The following is a 19050-nucleotide window of genomic DNA, read 5'->3' as shown; positions in this document are numbered from 1 at the left end:
GGTATAAATAAAAGATTAATGTAAAAATAAAAATAGTTTATTTAATATAAAATTAAATAGCAATAATCAAATTATATCAAGTATCAAAATAAGCTTTGCTTCTTTAAACATATAAACTTAACAATGGTTAATATTATTAAAGTACACATTTATAAATGTAATAAAAATCTTTATAACTTAAATGTTTGTTTCAAAAAAAGGCCTAATCTTTTGCCTTTTGCCTCATATTGTATCCTGCACAATGTAGGGAACATAGTGGTGCAAAGCTGTTCCACAATTTCTGGCCAACTTTCAAAACATTGCATGTTGAGTTGCAGAATGTTTGTTGAAAATGTATTTGAAGGTGCCATTGTGAAATACAACAGCATCTGGTTGTCAACATGGTTTTTTACATATTATCAAATAAATCATCAACTTCTGAACTTATACTGACTTCAGTCATATTAGGCACTGTATCATTTTCATACAGTTGGCTTTCCTCACTTATTTCGGTAATTATATCACTCAATGAATTTTCGTTTGCCAAAATGTAGCCTAATTTATTTTCATTTATTATATCAATGATGTTATGTTTTTGACGGTTTGTGAAGAGAATTTTAATTTTTTTAAGCCAATTGTTATAATGAGAAGGCTCTGATTTTACACATTCAGCCCGAAAATACGACATCGCATCTAATGCTTTTGTATAATTGTTATCAATGCTGCAAAAAAATATACTTTCAATTGCATCTGCCAATTGTGGAAAAATCTCATTACTTTTTAACTTTTGCTTTAAATACTCAAAATCTTCTATTGGGTTTATAGTCCCAACTCTTTGTATATCAGGTTTTTTAAAAATGTTGACATTTATTTTGGGTACATCCTCCATAGTTATATCATTTATTGCTGATGTTGATTGCATAGCATCATCCACATCCATTGGTTGATCTGTTTTTTTTACTCTTTTTTTGACTTCCACTTTATTTAATGTGAATAAATTTTTCAGCCTTTCTAAAGGCTCCTTAGCTTTTTCTTCTATCTGTGGTATTACATTCAACAACCTCATTATTTCGTCCCTGGGTGGAGGTAATGGTTTGTCTAAATTTAAAGCTCGAAAGGCAATACAATCTAGAACATATTGTGCTGAAGGACTGCACATTTTAAGTATCGGGAAAGCATCACTGTCTTCAAAGTTCTTGTCATCATTAGCTCTTGACAATTCCATAGCTCTAATTAAATCTTTAAAAGCATTCACTTGTTCATCAGTACACTCATATTTTTTCATATTAGTCACTGGAAAGGACATGTTTTTTATTTCATTTTTATAACAAATTGCAGCCATTGATAAGCATACAAAGTTGTCTGTGTCTACTACAGGCATAAGAACAAACATTTTGGGAGCATTGCCATTGTTGTAGACTCTTCTTACAATTCCAACCAAATCCAATTTCAGTAGGCATTCCACTAAGCAATGTATTGCATACTCTGCTTTTGGATCACCTTTTCGTCCAAAAACATAAGACAGTCCATCACCATTTAGATTTTGATTAGTTATATTGCTAGATTTTGTGAAACCATACAGTATTAATGACTTTTGTCCAGGCTCATACAGCATGCTTTTATCAAATTCCGAAAATGGGATGACTTGTCCACCATAAACATAGCCTTTAATCACCTGTTCTTTTTTATCATTCTCATTAATTTTAATTATATTTTCATTCTCTGTGTTGATAAATAATTTTCTCTTTTCTATGCTTTCTGTAGTGCTTATAGATTGTGTGACAGGATCTCGAACTGCTTTAACCCACCTCTTTATAACTGGTTCATCTTTGATTCTTATATAAGATGAAACAGGTATTTTAATATTGGGTCCAATACTTAAATCAACATTCCACGGCACTGCATTTACAATTCTTTTTCTATGGAAAAGTAAATGAAATCCTAGAGTATGTTCCAAAGTTGCAGCAGCTCCATTTGTAAATTCAACAAACTCTTTTATTAATTGTATATCATTATTACAATTTGTTTCATCATATATATCTGGGCCTAAGACACTTATTTCAATATTTTCTTCTTGGAAACCTTGGATCGCCTAAAAATATGTATAGTTTTAATATATATTTACAAAGTTGTGATAAGAACAAAAAGAATATTGATATAAAATAAATTAAGTATAATTATTATGTAATATACCTGCTTAATCTCATTCTCCTCTAAATTTGAAGGTGCACCAAAATTGGATATGATGATAATTTGTTTATTAGTAATATTTCCAGTAACACCATACTTGAAATGTTCAGCAGCCACTAGTAATGCATCAAACCAGTTACCCCTAACTTTTGATGGCTAGAAATTAACAATTAATAAAAGTGAGAGATGTTTCAATGTTTGAAAGTTTTTTTTTTAAATCTGTTTTACATTATTAGCTGACCATTAAAATAAATAAAAATGAAACTTACATTTTCTGGCAAGTCGCGAATCATTTGCCAATTTGGCGGTTGTAGATCGGCGAGCATTTCAATGTATTTACATGATCCTGGAGACTGAGCAGCCAAAACGTTTTCAGTTTTTCTTGAGCCAAGTAATATTATTCCAAGTAGATTTTTAGCTTGACTTATTATTTTATGTTCAATAAATCGTATAGCACAACTTCTGGCGGACTCAAAAAAGCTTACTTTTTTATTTTCATCGAGTTCGGCGGCATTTTTACCAATATCTAAAATAATTAAGGTACCTTTATCAATTCTAGGGGCCATCCTTTAATTTTTTAATATCAGAAATCCAATCCTTTATGAACAAAATAGTTTGCATTAAAATCACAAATTAAACAAGTTTAGACAAGTTTGAAGTTGTAATGTTTACATCATATCACATATTATCATCACAGAATCGCTACGCCACTGAGCTTGGGCAGAGACCACAGAACACATTTACTCAGAGACTTGACACTTGGCAGAGATCTTTCGCTACGATACTTCGTTCCCATTTCCGTTCCCCATTTTTCGCTTGTTGAGGCGGGCCTTGCAATTAGAAATAAAATAAAACTATTAATTTGATTTATTAATATGTACGGTATTATATTTTTTTATACCTAAATATGTTAACTGAATACAGTTTCTAGACAAAAGTCTATGAGAATATGACAGTGACTTATGTTTGTTGATCAATAATGCCGTAACTCGTGAGTTTCCTAAAAATTTAAAATCTGACAATAAAATGTAAAATAGACGTTTTTTTATTTCTTTAATATGTTAATTAAAAAGAAACAATAATTATATATAAAGTATTTTAATATCGTAAGACAGAATGAAGTTTTCTTTTCAGCATAGGGCTTTTTATTGTTATCTTGGTATGAGTGTTTGGATATTTTTTATGATTACAGGTAAGCACTGGAAATAAAAAAAATCGCTTATTAACTTGTTACTTTTTATATTACTTGCAATAGAATCTTAATTACTGTATAGAATACATTACTAATATTAAAAAAGTGCGTTGCTTTATCTTGTCTTTCCAACTATATTTTTATTCGAGTTATTTTTATCACACTAAGCTAATGTTAACATTCAGACATTAAATAATAAAAAAATAAATTCTATTTTAGTTGTTTACAAGTACATGTCAGTTACAGAAGAAACAGTGGCTTTGAAGGTTTCACGAAAACAGTATGTATCAAAGAGTGATTCTAAATATAGAAAGTTATTTTTACGAGCATGTAATCCTCCTGACAGCATTGTAAGAGGCTCAGAAGGTAACTTTTAAAGCAATTAATTTTCTTTAACAATTTGTTAAACATATTTTAGTAAAATGTTTAGTGTTATTTAAAATTAAGTAAACTTTAAGTTATATATATGTTGTAAAGATTATGTGTTTCAAACAAAATATTAAGAAAAACCAAATGCAATATTTATACTTATTTCAACAATTATACATTTGTATTATAGAAGAGCAGTGCCTCTTATTCTTATAGATGTACTAGTGTTGTCTAATGACTTACTAATTATTATTATCTCAATACTAATAATATTAGTTTTTAAAAATACAATGATAGTTAAGCTTAACTTTATTTTACAGCTGTAGTAGATACAGATTTATGGTTACTGCAAGGAGTCTTAGTTGTAACCAGACATGGTGACCGCGGCCCGCTCACACATTTGAAGGGAGGCGACAAGCTGCCTTGTGATACTGTACCTGTTTCACCTTTGCTTAAAAGGTAAAAAGCAGTATTATTTATAAATTTGAAATATTGAGTATATATTATTAAGATGGAGAGAGACTAATCTTTATATTTTCTAAGATTCTCTCTTTTAAACCCAAAATCCTTTAAGAAAGAGAATTAATAATAAATGTAGTATGGTGTTATGGTTGAAGAGTAGTGGCTACCATGAAGTTAGGTTTTCTGAACTTTCTCTCAATGTCTACCTTGGAGAAAAATAATTAAAAATAATAAAAATTCTAAAATCAAATCTGCCCAACTAGATTATTAGACCAACTTTTTTGTCATTATGTATCTTTTTTAGTTATTTTAAATCATAAGCTAACAAATATAATAAGCTATTTATAAGTATAATCTATACTAATATAATAAAGCGGAAGAGTTTGTTTGTTTGTTTGTTTGAACGCTAAGATCTCTGGATCTACTGGATCGATTTACTTTGTTTTTGTTTTGTATGAAAGCTGCATTCTTCAGAAGTGCTATAGGCTATATAATATTACATTACACATATATACTAATAAATTAAAATACTTTCTAATTTGACATGCAATTTATTCTGCCATGTTAATAACAACCGTCGTCGCTACGCGACCGCGTTCGTTACTGCGTCATTTTGATATTCATCCTTATAAAAATAAATATAATAGTCACTTTTAGCATTTCATCTAGATTGAAATTATATTTCTATAGAAATTATATTCTTATATTTCAAGCAGGCGTAGCCGCGTCCGGGTCCGCTAGTGGATAAATAAAGGCCAGTCATTGCACAGGGGCAAAAGCATGTGACTGAAAATGTAACAGGTTGTAAGTTCAATTCCCACTCGAGGATATGAAATGTTTATTGTTTTTATTTCCTCGCTTTGGCAATGCCTCGAAAATTCAGCGGAAATTGAGGAACGGAAGGTTTATGGTGGGGTACAGCATAGGCTAGGTGGCAAGGGGACAGGGTCTGATTGTAATCACAATGGTTATATAACTCAGAAAAGATCATTTTTAATTAATTTTCCTGCTTTATTTATTTACACTTTATTGTGCACAATTATACATTAAGAAGAAAAAGAAGAATATAAAAACGACAAAACATAACAATTGACACACAAAAGGCGGCCTTATCGCTAATCAGCGATTTCTACCAGACAACCTTTGGGTTAGGAAATCTGTGATAAAATAGAGCGGGTGGTGTAAATAAACTTACATGTCATATTAAATTCTAATACATAAACATAATACATATATGCTTTGTTAGGTGAAGCGCGGCGTTGAGTTCCGCCACTCAACACATATCAAACACAACACAACTATCTTTTTAATCAATCTTTTAATTAGCAAATATTAACGACATTTCACTAGACTAATAACAGGTTTTTCATACAATCAAATTCCTAAATATTAAATTGCAGTTATGAAGAGTTCGTGTTAAACGCGAGTGTGTCAGGTCGTGCGTGGTGGGTGGCGGCTCCGGGGCCGTTCCACAATTTCCCTTCGTTACCACGAGCGTCGGCGACACACTGCGCTTTAGGACAACTGACTCCGACTGGTGTTCTGCAGATGATAACTGTTGGTGAGATTATTTATTTACATATTATTCTATATTATTTTAATATAAAATTTAAAAAATAAATCAAATCACTTTCCGCCGAATTCTGGAGACATTGCGTGTTGTGTAACGGAACTCAACGCCGTATTTTTGCCTCGATACCAGAGCGTAGAAACGAAAATATACATTGAAGCTTTTCGCATATATCAGGGTAGATAGAGGGAACCTAGTGTTAAGTCACTCTGTGCCTCCCTTTCTGCCCAATTTTCGGGCATTTTTTGCATGTTAAATGGCGAAACTCAACGCCGCGCTTTCGCCTTGTTACCAGAGTTAGAAAATGAAAATATTAATAGATGATAAATCCCCCTGAGTGGGAATCGAACCTACAGCCGTTGTCTTCTAGAGTCTTGCGCCACGACGGCCTCTATTGGTTAATATATGTTGTAATTTGTAATCCTATCTCAGATAATAGTTACACTACAAGTATAATATTTGGATATTTCAGGTAACATATTAAGAGAAGCATACGGCGAAAAGTTGGGCTTAGAAAATATGGATTTGACGGGGAAACATGATACAGGTTTGTAAAGTATAGTTACCATTTATTAATATTAAGTATTTATTACACATATGAAATGCGTAATAAATAGTTAATATTATTTATTTTTTCACTTTATCATTCATTATTATCATTTTTCCAAACTTATTAATTATTTTTAATATATTGTAAGGAAACTCGAAAAAAAAGAGAGTTCTAGGTGAAAAAGTTTATAAAAGCAATAAAGTTGTGTCAATCGATGCAATTGCTTGTAAGCAACTATCCTTATTGGAAGGAAACTGGTGCGAAGTATAAATTCAAATTCAAATTCAAAATATTCTTTATTCAAATAAACTTATTATATTATCAAATAAGCACTTTTGAATCGTCGAATGAACATATGAACAAAAAGCTACCACCGGTTCGGAAGGCAGTTTAGTAGTAAGAGAAGAAGGCTGCTGAGAAGAGCCGGCAAGAAACTCAACAGTTGCTCTTTTCAAAATCAATGGTATAATCTATTACATTAGTTGGCAGCTATCCTGCATTACATTCAATAGACATTAATTCCATACATGTTTGTCCTCTAAGTATTCTTGAACAGTGTAATAAGCTTTACTTGTTAGAATTTTTTTTACTGATATTTTAAATTTTGGAAGTGGCAAATCTAGAATACACTGTGGAATTTTATTATATACACGTATGCTCAGACCCATAAAAGAATTATTAACTTTTTGGAGGCGAAAACTTGGAGTAACAATCTTATCTTTATTTCTCGTTTCTATCGTATGATTGTCACTATGTTTACTATGACAATGTATATTTTGTCGGACAAAGAGAATATTATAGTATATAAATTGGGAAGCAACTATAAGGTAGGTATAGGTATTAAGTGACACATATCACTTAACGCAATTACGTAGAATCAGGAACGAGGCAAAGCGCGGTGTTTACTTAGGTTCTCAGGTTCCCTTTACCTACCCCGCTGTGTGGATTACAGCGTGTATTTCAGGAATAAAACATTAATGTTCTATAGGCGGTGTAGTCTTACTTCATTGCCACTTTTTCTAATTACACTTCTCTTTTTCTATAGGTGGTATAGTGTTCAGCACTCGATACAGGCGTACGTTCCAATCAGCACAAGCGCTATCCTACGGCAGTACTCGATCAGCTGCGTTGGTTCGCGAGGCGCATAGTGTATCCTTCTGTTTTAGACATTGTGCTTGCGCCGCCCATCATACTTTGGCCAAGTGAGTATTTTTTATTATAGATTGGTAAGGGATTTGTTTAAATCAGTTTTTGAATCGTATAATTTAATTAGTTTTAATACTTTGATTTGAACCTTTTTCTTCTAGGATGTTTATGAATAATTAATACACAATTTGGAATATTTTCCGAGTCTTTTGAACGTTAAAAATATTAGGTTGTATTTTTCGAGGTATTCCTTATTCAATAGAGATATCTAAATATATAAAAAAAAGAAAACCATTAACATTCCTTATCATATTAGAAATTTAATAAGAAATATTTTTATTTGTAGAAAGATAAGCTCCCAAGCGAAAAATCGTCTCGAATCCCACCCTGCTATAAAGGAATTGATCAATAAACTATCCAAAGCGTTATTTGAGTCTCAAGAGTATACAGATGCAGATATTGTACGAGACGCATTATTAGCATATATGTGTCACGACGCACCATTACCCTGTGCTGAGAAAACTAAAAAATCTAGACCAAAATTAGCTATAAATAAAGAAAAAAAACTCAGAAAAGATAAGACACCCAATAGACATTTGTTAGATGTTGATATAGATACACTAAACATGGAACTCGACTATATAAACAATCAATTGGATTTTAATAATGAGATTGGTAGGAAAGCGCGCGATATTATAGGTAAATATGAAAAGAAACCGCCATTAGATTTTGATGCTCAAATGGAAAGGGAGAAATTGTTGTATTATCAACAGAGGTATATGGATAATGCGTATGAAGATGTCGTTATAGTTAAAAAGAATTTAGACGCTGATTTTAATTTCCCCAATGAAAGAATGGACGATTTTGATGAAGATTACAAAGAACCTACGCCCGAAAGCGATGATTTTTGCATACAAAAAGAACACGTTATGTCTGTTTTTGCGTATCTCGAATGGAGTTACAAGCAAGAGGTTAAAAATATTTATAATAAACGCAGAAGTCTGTTGATAGCATATGGCCTAATACATAATATAGTCCAAAATATGATAAGAATGATATCAGAAAATAAGCCCAAATTTGTTGTTTTTTCGGGCCATGACAAAACTTTACAGGCACTAATACTGGCACTTGGGCTAAATAGCTATCAACATTACAACATACAATATGGTTCTAGAATGATCTTCGAAGTGTATAGAAAAAGAGATTTGAGGGACGAATTTAAGTTTACCAAAAGAAAAGCGGTCGCTCAAGATTTCTTCTTCCGCGTAGTTTACAACGGGGAGGATGTGACGGACAGACTGACATTTTGTAAAAATCCCGACAATTTTGTTATTATGAATGTTGTCGATCCTATAGACGATGTTAAAGCGTATAATACGTATTTGTGTCCAATTGAGAATATAGTTAGGTTTATTCACGACGATTACTTTGCTGGTTTTAATGTTAGCAATTTTAAAGATGCCTGCGCTACTTATGGTAATGATAAACATTTTTAGAGTCCGCCATAGATAAAGAAAAACAACAACATTTTTTTTAAAGACAATATATGTGTAACAACATCATGCCCTTAAGTTATTTTGTCTGGGAAAAAGATATTGCAATAAAATGTAATTGCTTTTTAATAAAACGAAAAAAACATAGCAATTAGTTATATACAGCTAAATCAAGCCAGCGAGCAACCGAGTTGTGGCCGTTCTGAAGCTAGCTGGCAATGGCCAGGTTTGATTTTATTATTTTTCTTACTTTATGTTTATTTTACTTAATAACGCAATAACTAAAGGAGGCCACGATTGTCGACCGCACTTTATAATGATTTTTATATATACTCTAAAACTTAATGATTGAGACACACTATAATTAATGTAAGTATAGATGAAAATATTTCCGTATCAAACTCCAAACTGCTAAACGTCTTATTTTTAAGTTTTGACGGTACTTAAAAAATATCTTCTAAACTGATTTATAATCATATCTTGATATCGATTCATATTAATAAACATAAAAAAATGTTTTATATTAATTAAAATTATTTTTTTAAAGATTTCTTAAGTATTTCCTTTAAATAAGATCTCACTTGAACTGTACATATTTATTTAAAATTATTTTTATAACTAAATAATGTTGACAGCTAAAGGTTTTATTTTTTTATCTGGTAAGTTTACAGTGATATGAATATTTTTAAAAATTTTTACACATTTCTTAAGCACACAAGATGGATAATTAGTTAATTATTATTTAAATGTTTTATCAATTTATTGACAAAAAACGTACATTAAACAATAATAAAAAAAACAATTATTTAAAAAAATATATTTTTAAAACGAATATGAAATTTTTAGGTTTCTATTTCAAATAGATAATAAAATCAAAGCAAACCTTCAAAAATTGTATTTTAAAGTTATTTCTTTTTTATATAATTTAATTTATTATTTTTTCTAAATGAGGCTAAGTAGTTTGGTCACTGTATACTTTAATAAAATTTGTAGTGTCCTCAAAGCTGACACCAGAACGTAAAACGTTTTAAAAACGATTAGTTTTTAAAATGGCCGGCCGAATTACGTTTCGCCGCCGCGAATACTTATATTAGATAAAGTAATTTCATACTTTTATTATAAGCTATGAGAGGCACGTGGCATATAATTTAACTTTATTTTTTAAACGACACTTCTACAGTGACCTTCGGTAATTGTTTATTTATATGATAAGATTTTAATAAATAACAAATATAATTGTTAATTGCATATTAAAATTACTAAATTTAGAATAATATTTATGTTTAAAACATATCAAATAATGTATGTACTTAATGATGTTTTTATTTAAAAAATCTCAAAATTTAGACTGATTAATTATTAACTTTTAATATTTATTAAATTGTATTTGTGCATGTCTTATTGCTTTTTTTTATTAATGTGCATTTTATTTAATTTGGTAAAGATTAATAGTACCGTACCATATAATATGTTATAAATATAGTTTTAGTTCCTAAATATTAATGTATTATTTGTTTAAGTTTACGCTGTATCAAGCATGTCGCAAATTAAGCAGAGGGAACCTAGTGTTAAGACAGTCATTCACGCACTGCCAAATATTCGAAATGATTAGTTCCCCTAGTAGAAATCGAACTAACAACAGTTGCCATATGCTGTACTAATGCGGCAAGACCTTCTGCCCTTATGATTTTTAAATTTTAATATTAAAATATCTGGTTTTACGTCTCTACGATTTCCACATTATGTATTATGTATGTATGTATTTTTTAAAATTTTTATATATATATAATAGGATTTGTCGAAAATAAGAAAATATTTCAGCAGCTAATTTATGTTTACTCAGTAAGGCCTATGTTATAGAATAAAATGTCATATTTTGATCTCAATGTTGTAAGAAAAATAAAAGGTAAATGTTGTCATTAAAATGGTGAAAATAGTTGTATTAAATAATGTTTTAAGCTCCTGTAATAAATTTTAATTGGCATGTAGTTTTTTAAATATTATTTATTTAATTAACCCATTATTAAGATAATTATTTAATTGAGTTCCTTAGGTCACTATTCGTCCCATGTCAATTTTATGTACATATCTATGTTATAATACTGAAAATGAGAATTGTCCAAATATTCTAAGTTATAATTGTTAATTATTATGTGAGCTAAAATCAAGTTAAATCTGCTTATGTATATTTATTTTTACTTAAATTGTTAGTCCGAAAATATTAATTTTGTATGTTAATTCAAATTACTTTCAAATATATGTTATAATATTTAAAACCGTATATTAATCAAAAGCAGTTAATGCTGCTCTGTCCTAAAATTTTTAATTTACAAATTTCTATTTTACAATTTTCCAAAGGTGAATACTAATATAATATATATTTACAGAATATGCAGTGTAAGATTTGTTTGTTTTTCCCCACATTATTCCTATATTTATAAATATTAATTGAATTGATGCCAGTCATTGCATTTAAAATATTAAATATTAAATGTAATTAATACTATTGACAAAGATACTTACGCACATTATCTTTAAAAAAATAATAATTTTACATATCCTTTTTGTAATATCTGTATAGAAACGTATCATATCAAGTATCAGTAATAAAATGTTGACTATTGAAGTGGTGTTTTTTTTATTTTTGGACAAGACTTCTGGGGTATCCCACCCCGATATGACTATGACTATGACTGTTGTTCTATTTGACTCTGAATGCTGCATACAGGGCCGGTTTTAGCACTACCGGATCCCTGGGCGAAATTTTTTCGGCGCCCCCTAACTACATTTCAATAATATACAAAACAGGGAATGAGTACAACGAATAACCATGTATTTAAAAAAAAAAGACAAAAACTAATAAAATTTCACTTCTTCTAGCCTTTCTATCTGCGAACTCTTTTATTAGGCATTCAAAGTCTATGTTTTCTGCAATTTTATTTTCAAAGTTGATAAATATTTCAATGACGATGACTTTGTTTTTTTTTTTAGATCTTAGACCATTTTAAGACATCTTTGCGCAAAGGGGCCCTAAATGGGCGTCTACGGCGCCCTTTTTATCCGGCGCCCCTGGGCCGTCGCCCAGGCTCGCCCTACCCTAACGCCGCTAGTGGCTGCATATCTTTATTGTACACTGAAATTAATATTAACTGAAACCTGCTGATGCCTAATATAAAAAATCACATCAGTTTAGACAATTGTTTTCTTGAGGGAGTTTACGAAGTGACTAAACTTCCACGTAACCACGCCATCACAAATCTTGAGAAAAATGTTCTTGACAGACGGACTTCACAGAGGGAACATAGTGTTAAGACACTTCGTTCCCCACTTTCCGCCGAGTTTTAGAGGCATTGCGTGTTGAGTGGCGGAATTCAACGCCCCGCGTTGCCTCGACACTAGAGCGAAGAAATGGAAATTTATATTTAAATATATATTTCCTTTGTTCAAGTGGGGATCGAACCCACAACCGTCGCGTTACATTCACACTCTTGTCTCCCTGCGCCACGACGGCCTCGACAACAAAGTGATTCTACAAGGGTTCCGTTTATTTCTTTTGAGGTACGGAATTCTACAAACGGCGTTAACTTTCAACATTCATTGAATAGCTTTTAAAATAAGAGGTCCGTAAGAGAACGGAGGGAATTGTAACAAAATTTTCACTTCGACTGTTGAGCAAAATGCGATAGACGTTTATACGTCTATATACAAGAAGAATCTTACAAAAAGGTGAAGATGACGTAATATTCACCTTTCTTACTTCATTGTGATTTGTAATAATTATTAAAAATAATATGTTTACACTGATAACTGTTCACCCTTGGATTAAGGGTCATTGGCATTGTCATATATTTTTAAAATAGATATGTAAACATTGCTAAATATGATCTAGGAATAAATAAGCTAAAAAAAATCTTATTTCTCTTTTTCTTACAGAAGTCGGTTAAAAAGTACATTCGGTAAAGCGCTATAACCTCAGGAACCAGACACAGTCAAAACATTTTTGTGTTCACTGTTCCAAATATCGAGAAATAAGAATTAGGCACATCCCTTTAATCATTTCAATGTAACTCACTGTACCTACATATATTTGTGAAACCACAGACAAAAGCTAGTCTTATATAAATTTTCCGTGCAATTGAGGCCAGTCTACTCAATTTTATATTGGATATAGCGTGAAGCTCTTTTAACTTCATAATAAAAAATATTTATTTTCACTCTACGAAAACATGGTTCGTAGCTTGCAACCTTTTGTAAGCAAATGAAATTTCCCAGTGTTTTCTTTTTCATTTAAAAGAATATAAAAACATTAAATGCTATATGAAAATTAAGGAGAAAATAAGTATATCAGAAAATGAAATGCAATCCAGTTCCACATATATTACTTGTTATTCTTTAAAATTGAACATTGAGCACGTAGTAGCCTTGGCAGTGACCAACTTCGAGCATTCGTCTCGCATTGCCAATGCGTCATGCTTTTACTGCGAATTGATATACGAAAGTATACGGCTTACATAATTATAGTTTACATAACGTGTCTCTTTAAACTGAATATGAACGAACTTTTCTTCAATTCGATATATATATTTTTTTCTCTATATGTTAAATATATTATATACGACCACGTTAAGTATTAGAGATATTAATAAATCATTCTCGAAATTATTTATTTCCTTTCTGTCCTCTATAAGGCTTATACTTTTATTATATTATACGAGTTAGGTAAAGAGAAATTAGTAAAACAATATTTTGTAGCCCCGGGTATATTATGTAGGGGGTAGCAATATTTTGTAGGGGGTGGGCCCCCATTAAAGTTTTACATTAATTAATCTAACTAGAGCTACTACTAATTTTTTTTATAAACGACCCTATCATGATGTCAACATATTTAATAATTCCTAGATAGGTAGATAAAAAATATGTAAGAATTATTAAGATATATCTACAGGCTCAATATGTGCTACATTAAAAAAGTGCGACGACCTGTTTGTTTTTTTTTTATTATTTATGATGTGCCATAAGATAAGATTCCATGTCACAATATTCACTGATGGATTGCTTTGTTTACGCGAACTACGACAGATGGGTACTTTTTTAATAGGAAGTACTTAAAACTAAAAATTAATTGAGCAAATTCTTAACTAATCCTTAAGATTTAAATAAAAAGTTATTTCAAATAGCAATTTTAAATAGATATTGATTTATAAGCTTGTTTACAAAAGGTATAAGTGAGTTGCGCAGGCGCATCTTAACGTTGAGTGTTGGAATGTAAACAGATATCACGCCACCTGTTACGTACCTACTGACTGTCCTGTGGTAATTATTTCATCCAAATAAAACCTCGTCATTGTTATATTTTTTTTTAATTTTAATTATATAGCTTTTTTTTCAACTTCATGCTAGCTTCACGCTCCAAGTGGAACTTTGAGTTGATTAGTCAAATGTCCGTTCCCTATCTTCTACCCAATTATCGAGTGATTACGTGTTGAGTGACGGAAGCGGAGGAATAACATTAAAAATGACGGAGCAAGCAAATAAAAATAATTCATTTCACGGTGTGGGAGACGAAGTCACGGCTGTTTTCTTTAAATCCGTTGCCATTAAGACACTTTCGCTCCCCACTTTCCACCGAATTCCCGAGGCATGGCGTGTGGAAAGGCGACACTTACCGCCATGCTCTGGCTAGGTACCAGAGCGGGGAATTGAACAATTAATAATTAATTATTAATTATAAATATTTCCCCCGAATTATAATGGAACCCACAATCGTCACGTTACAGCCGCACGCTTATGCCACGACGGTCTCAAAATATATTCTATTAGTTATAAAAATTGGTAATTACCCGATATACGTTATAATTAAATAAATATATACAATAATAATTAGAAACGTGTTTTCAAAATGGAGGTGTGTCTGCTTACCAGTTACGACTCGACTCATACAAAACAAAGTAAAAGTAAACATGTTCAAGGTTTGTTTATAATGTATTGGTATTTTTAATGTTATTCACTCGAATGAGGAAAACGTGACTGTTTTAACGTTATTGTTAATTATTATTAAAGATAATTTGCTTTTCTGTGTTAAATGAATTGTGGTATGGCGGCTTGAGGCGGGAAGAGTTGGAATTTTTATTGAAAAAAAATATTAACAATAAAAAAAAGATGTAGAGTGAGTTAAAGCACGTTATATACTTACTGTCCACTATTTGTGGCGTTAAGATAGAATGAAGAGAACGGAGTGTTTTGGCACTATTTTATGTTTACCCTTACCTAAATGGATTGTAAAAATGAGTTTCACGCTTTATCTCGCACACAGCAGGGTGGGCAGAAGGAACCTAGCGTAGGACTACGACTAGACTACTAGACTTCGAGACATTGAGTGTTGAATAGCGGAACTAAACGCTGGGCTTTTACTGTGGTGCCAGAGCGAAGAAACGAAAATATGACTAATATTTGTTTATTTAAAATTTACAATACAATATTAAACCATAATAAAAGATAATATAATTTTTACTTTTAATAAAATACGTGGAACTCGCTTAAAATTCAACATATCTAAATAAGGCGAACAATTGACATAATGGTTTGTGAATATCAATTACGAACTATTTATTATTCGTCCGTTGCGTGGTGGCAAGTCGTCTGCCAGAATATATTAGGTGTCTCTATACGTTCATTTGAAATTATTTTAAAATGAAAAATAAAATCAAGAAAATATACTAAAGAATCTATATCTATTTTTACTTGTATTTTTTTGTTAAGACATCTAATGTTAAATATAAAATATTATCAACTTGAAATTCAATCGCATTTATGTTCAGATGTTGTCCTACTGTATTGACGTGCTCTCTATATTGTTTTGCGGGATAAAATATGTTTTTTGTTAGCTTCACGCTGTTTCCCGCGCGCCGTAGGGTAGATTGAGGGAACCCCGTGTCACACACCGTCCCTTATTAAGTGACTTCAATTCAATTCAGCCGAATTCTAGAAGCATTATGTGTTGAGTAGCACCGTGCTTTGATTCGTTACCGGAGCGAAAAATGAAAATATTGTTATTTTCATTTCAGTAAAAGTAAAAAAAAAAGTAAAGCTTGCCGCATTTACAGTCACACGCTTGTGCCACTGCGCTACGACTGGCTTGGAATGAAATAATTTGTTTTTTCTTTTAATAAATAAAGCTTTTTAATGCTATGTAAGTAACTTCGTTACAACAGATAAAAATAATGTAACTACTATCAAATATTCTTGTCGGATATTACAGAATATACCTACATATAAAACAAAAATTTAAAAGTAAAATGCAAATAAAATTAATCTTAATTAACTACTTTATCACGAAATGTTGTTAAAATGTGTTATTTTTCTAACTAAATTCAAGGCCAGACTCCTCCTGGCGTGGCGTAGCGGCACAAGCGTGCGGACTGTAAACGCGATAGGCTGTGGGTTCGATTCCCAATCTAGGATTCGTCGTTTTAGTAACGAGCTTCATGTGGTGCGCCACTCAACACTCAACACCCAACCAGATTTCGGCGGAAAGTGGGAACGGATGTGCCTTAACGGGAAAGGAGTGTCTTAATGCGGGGTTCCCAGGTTCCCCCTGCTTACTCTGCTCTGTTCGGTATATAGCGGGAACGTCACAGCAAGGTCACAAATGAATTGCCAAGTAGGAATAACGAATTAATGACTCGACACTCGTGTCGTGCTCGTGAACGCCGAATCTGGTTGACTGCTTGAATATTTGAAATATTCATATCGAATCTTGTATTCAAACACTTTGTTTTCATCAACATTGGTTGTGTATTTCAATGTTATGTTTTTTTACGTGTAAATAGAAAAAAAATTAAAAAAAAAAAAACAGCTTCACGCAGTATCCCGCACACAGCAGGGTAGACAGAGAGAAGCTAGTGTTAAAATACTTGCGTGTTGAGTCGCGGAACTCAACGGCGCGTTTTTTCCTCGATACCAGAGCGAAGAAACCGAAATATAAATTTTTAAGTAAATATTTCGTTTCCACGAGTGGGAATCGAACCTACAACCAGTCGGGCTTACAGTCACACACTAGTGCCGCACACCACGACTGGCCTCCATACATTACATATATTATACGTATAAGAAATTAACTTTATACATTCCTAATTTGCGAACGGTACTTCTTAAATGTATATAATATGAGATATCTATATCTAAACACGTACATACATATGTATATGAACAACGTTTTTAATTAGTAGCGAGCTGGAAAAGAGCGTTCTTAGTAAAAATTTAATATAACTCGTCGACGAGATACCTATTTGCACATGTTTTTTATGAGAAAAAATATATTAACCTTTAACTATGGACGTGACTTTTTTATAACATACATATGGACGTCGGGTCTGTCAGACCAGTGTATTTATTGGTCATATTCCGACTGTTTTTTAAAGGAAGAAAACAATTTTATGTTTTAGTTTACATGAATAGCCTTAAATCAAACAAAATCAATATAAATAAAATCGCTTTTTATTAAAGTTTACGCATCACAACGATTTAAGTAACTTTAAGTCACAATTTCAGTCTTTGGCCACATGGGATGACTCTTAAGAAAATAATACTATAAAAAAAAGACACATAATAAAATAAATATTTTTTTAACAAAATATAAAGTCTAACAAATAAAAAAAATAAAGAAATTACATCTTATGTTATAAAGTAAAAATTTTGACAACACCTCAAGATAAGGTATTATTGAACATCGATACACAATGGCTTTCAACATTGTAGGCAAACAGGACGATTGCAGTCAACATAAGTATGTGTTGTGTTTCTATATATCTTTTGGGGGCAAAGTGTACATGTTTTTCAAGATCCCAAAACTATTTTTTTAGCATCATGTTCAAAAAATGATAGATCAGATCGCGAAAAGCGAGTCAAAGTCATTCTTAATTCTTAGAGTAGTTTAGTATACAAAACGCGTCTTTTTATTTGATAAAGTGCTATTTTCTTTATAAAATGTCGTCGTCCAATTCTTTTGTTTGATGTTGATTATAAAGTACCGATATTTTTGTCCCTGACGTGCTAGGTCGATCATTTTTTTTCCATTTTATCATAAAAACTAAAAAAATTGAATCTTTTTTAGGTAAATAATATTTATATTACTAAAATATATAACAAACAATGCCAAATAATATATGATATAAAACAATAAAAACATTTGAATACAAATAATACAATTAAAATATTAAAGTATATTTTGTAATATTATAAAAATATATGGCGTTTTGAAATCATTCATGTATGGGAAACATGGACGTCGGGTCTGACAGACCCAGGCCCCGTTTAGAAAGTTAAATACTCACGTGTTTTGAACCCAGAGACACAACCACTGCTATCTACATTCATTTTGTCATTAATACGAAAGGTACTGAGAGACTCAGTGGCGGAGGTTACCGAGAAGTGGCCGATTTGTAGAATTCGTAGAACTGTCTGGTCTGTCAGACCCGACGTCCATACTTAAAGGTTAAACATATTAATATTTTAATTTAACTAAATAAAAGTTTGAATACATATAACTTTTAATAGCAAGAGACTTATTAAATTTGGGAATTTGGATGTTTGCAGTGCTTAAAATAATTAAATGTATCTTCTTAATACTCCGTTTACCTCTTAATTCTTAAATACTCCGACTTTGCTACCGTGAAAATTACAAAACGTCAACAAAAACTAACATCCTATAGATACTTTTGAACTTAAAACATTATAATATTACAACAAATATATAATATTTATACACACACGCGCACTCACGCACGCACACACATATATTCTCATACATACATACATACAAACACATGTTCAACAAATTTCTTCAAATGAAATAAAAACATAGGAAGTGAGTTTCGAGACCTTGACTTTGATGATATCACCGTCGTCGCCCGAAGCTACGCGTAGGCGTATCTTCATAGCATCAGGAATGAAATGTAAGGGGCGATGTTAATAGGCTTTTTTCTATATTTTTTATCACGCTATATCCCGCATACAGCAGGGTAGGCAGAGGGAAACTAGCGTTAAAACACTCCGTTCCCCATTTTCCGCCGAATTCTGAACAGCAGAATTCAACGCCGCA

The 19050-nt window shown here is 31.4% G+C and overlaps 2 protein-coding genes across 2 annotated transcripts; one reads left to right on the top strand and one right to left on the bottom strand.

Annotated features, from left to right (window-relative positions):
* Positions 1 to 21: 21 nt before the first annotated feature.
* Positions 22 to 2919, bottom strand: Ku80 (X-ray repair cross-complementing protein 5 Ku80). Its single transcript, XM_085186116.1, has 3 exons — positions 2439 to 2919; positions 2173 to 2325; positions 22 to 2071 (listed from the first exon to the last, which is right to left on the bottom strand). Exons 1-3 carry the CDS (start codon positions 2733 to 2735, stop codon positions 389 to 391), a joined length of 2133 nt encoding a protein of 710 aa, XP_085042242.1. The 5' UTR covers positions 2736 to 2919; the 3' UTR covers positions 22 to 388.
* Positions 2920 to 3117: 198 nt separating this feature from the next.
* LOC146538850 (2-phosphoxylose phosphatase 1) lies at positions 3118 to 11577 on the top strand. Its single transcript, XM_085186117.1, has 7 exons — positions 3118 to 3361; positions 3581 to 3727; positions 4051 to 4189; positions 5593 to 5753; positions 6235 to 6309; positions 7358 to 7514; positions 7805 to 11577. Exons 1-7 carry the CDS (start codon positions 3286 to 3288, stop codon positions 8952 to 8954), a joined length of 1905 nt encoding a protein of 634 aa, XP_085042243.1. The 5' UTR covers positions 3118 to 3285; the 3' UTR covers positions 8955 to 11577.
* Positions 11578 to 19050: the final 7473 nt, after the last annotated feature.

The sequence above is a fragment of the Heliconius melpomene genome, chromosome 5 (genome assembly GCF_056956725.1).
Source record: "Heliconius melpomene rosina isolate 202511_hmr_F chromosome 5, ASM5695672v1, whole genome shotgun sequence".
Lineage (NCBI taxonomy): Eukaryota > Metazoa > Arthropoda > Insecta > Lepidoptera > Nymphalidae > Heliconius > Heliconius melpomene.
The sequence above is the reverse complement of the archived record's forward strand: the minus strand, read 5'-3'. Positions and strand labels throughout refer to the sequence as shown.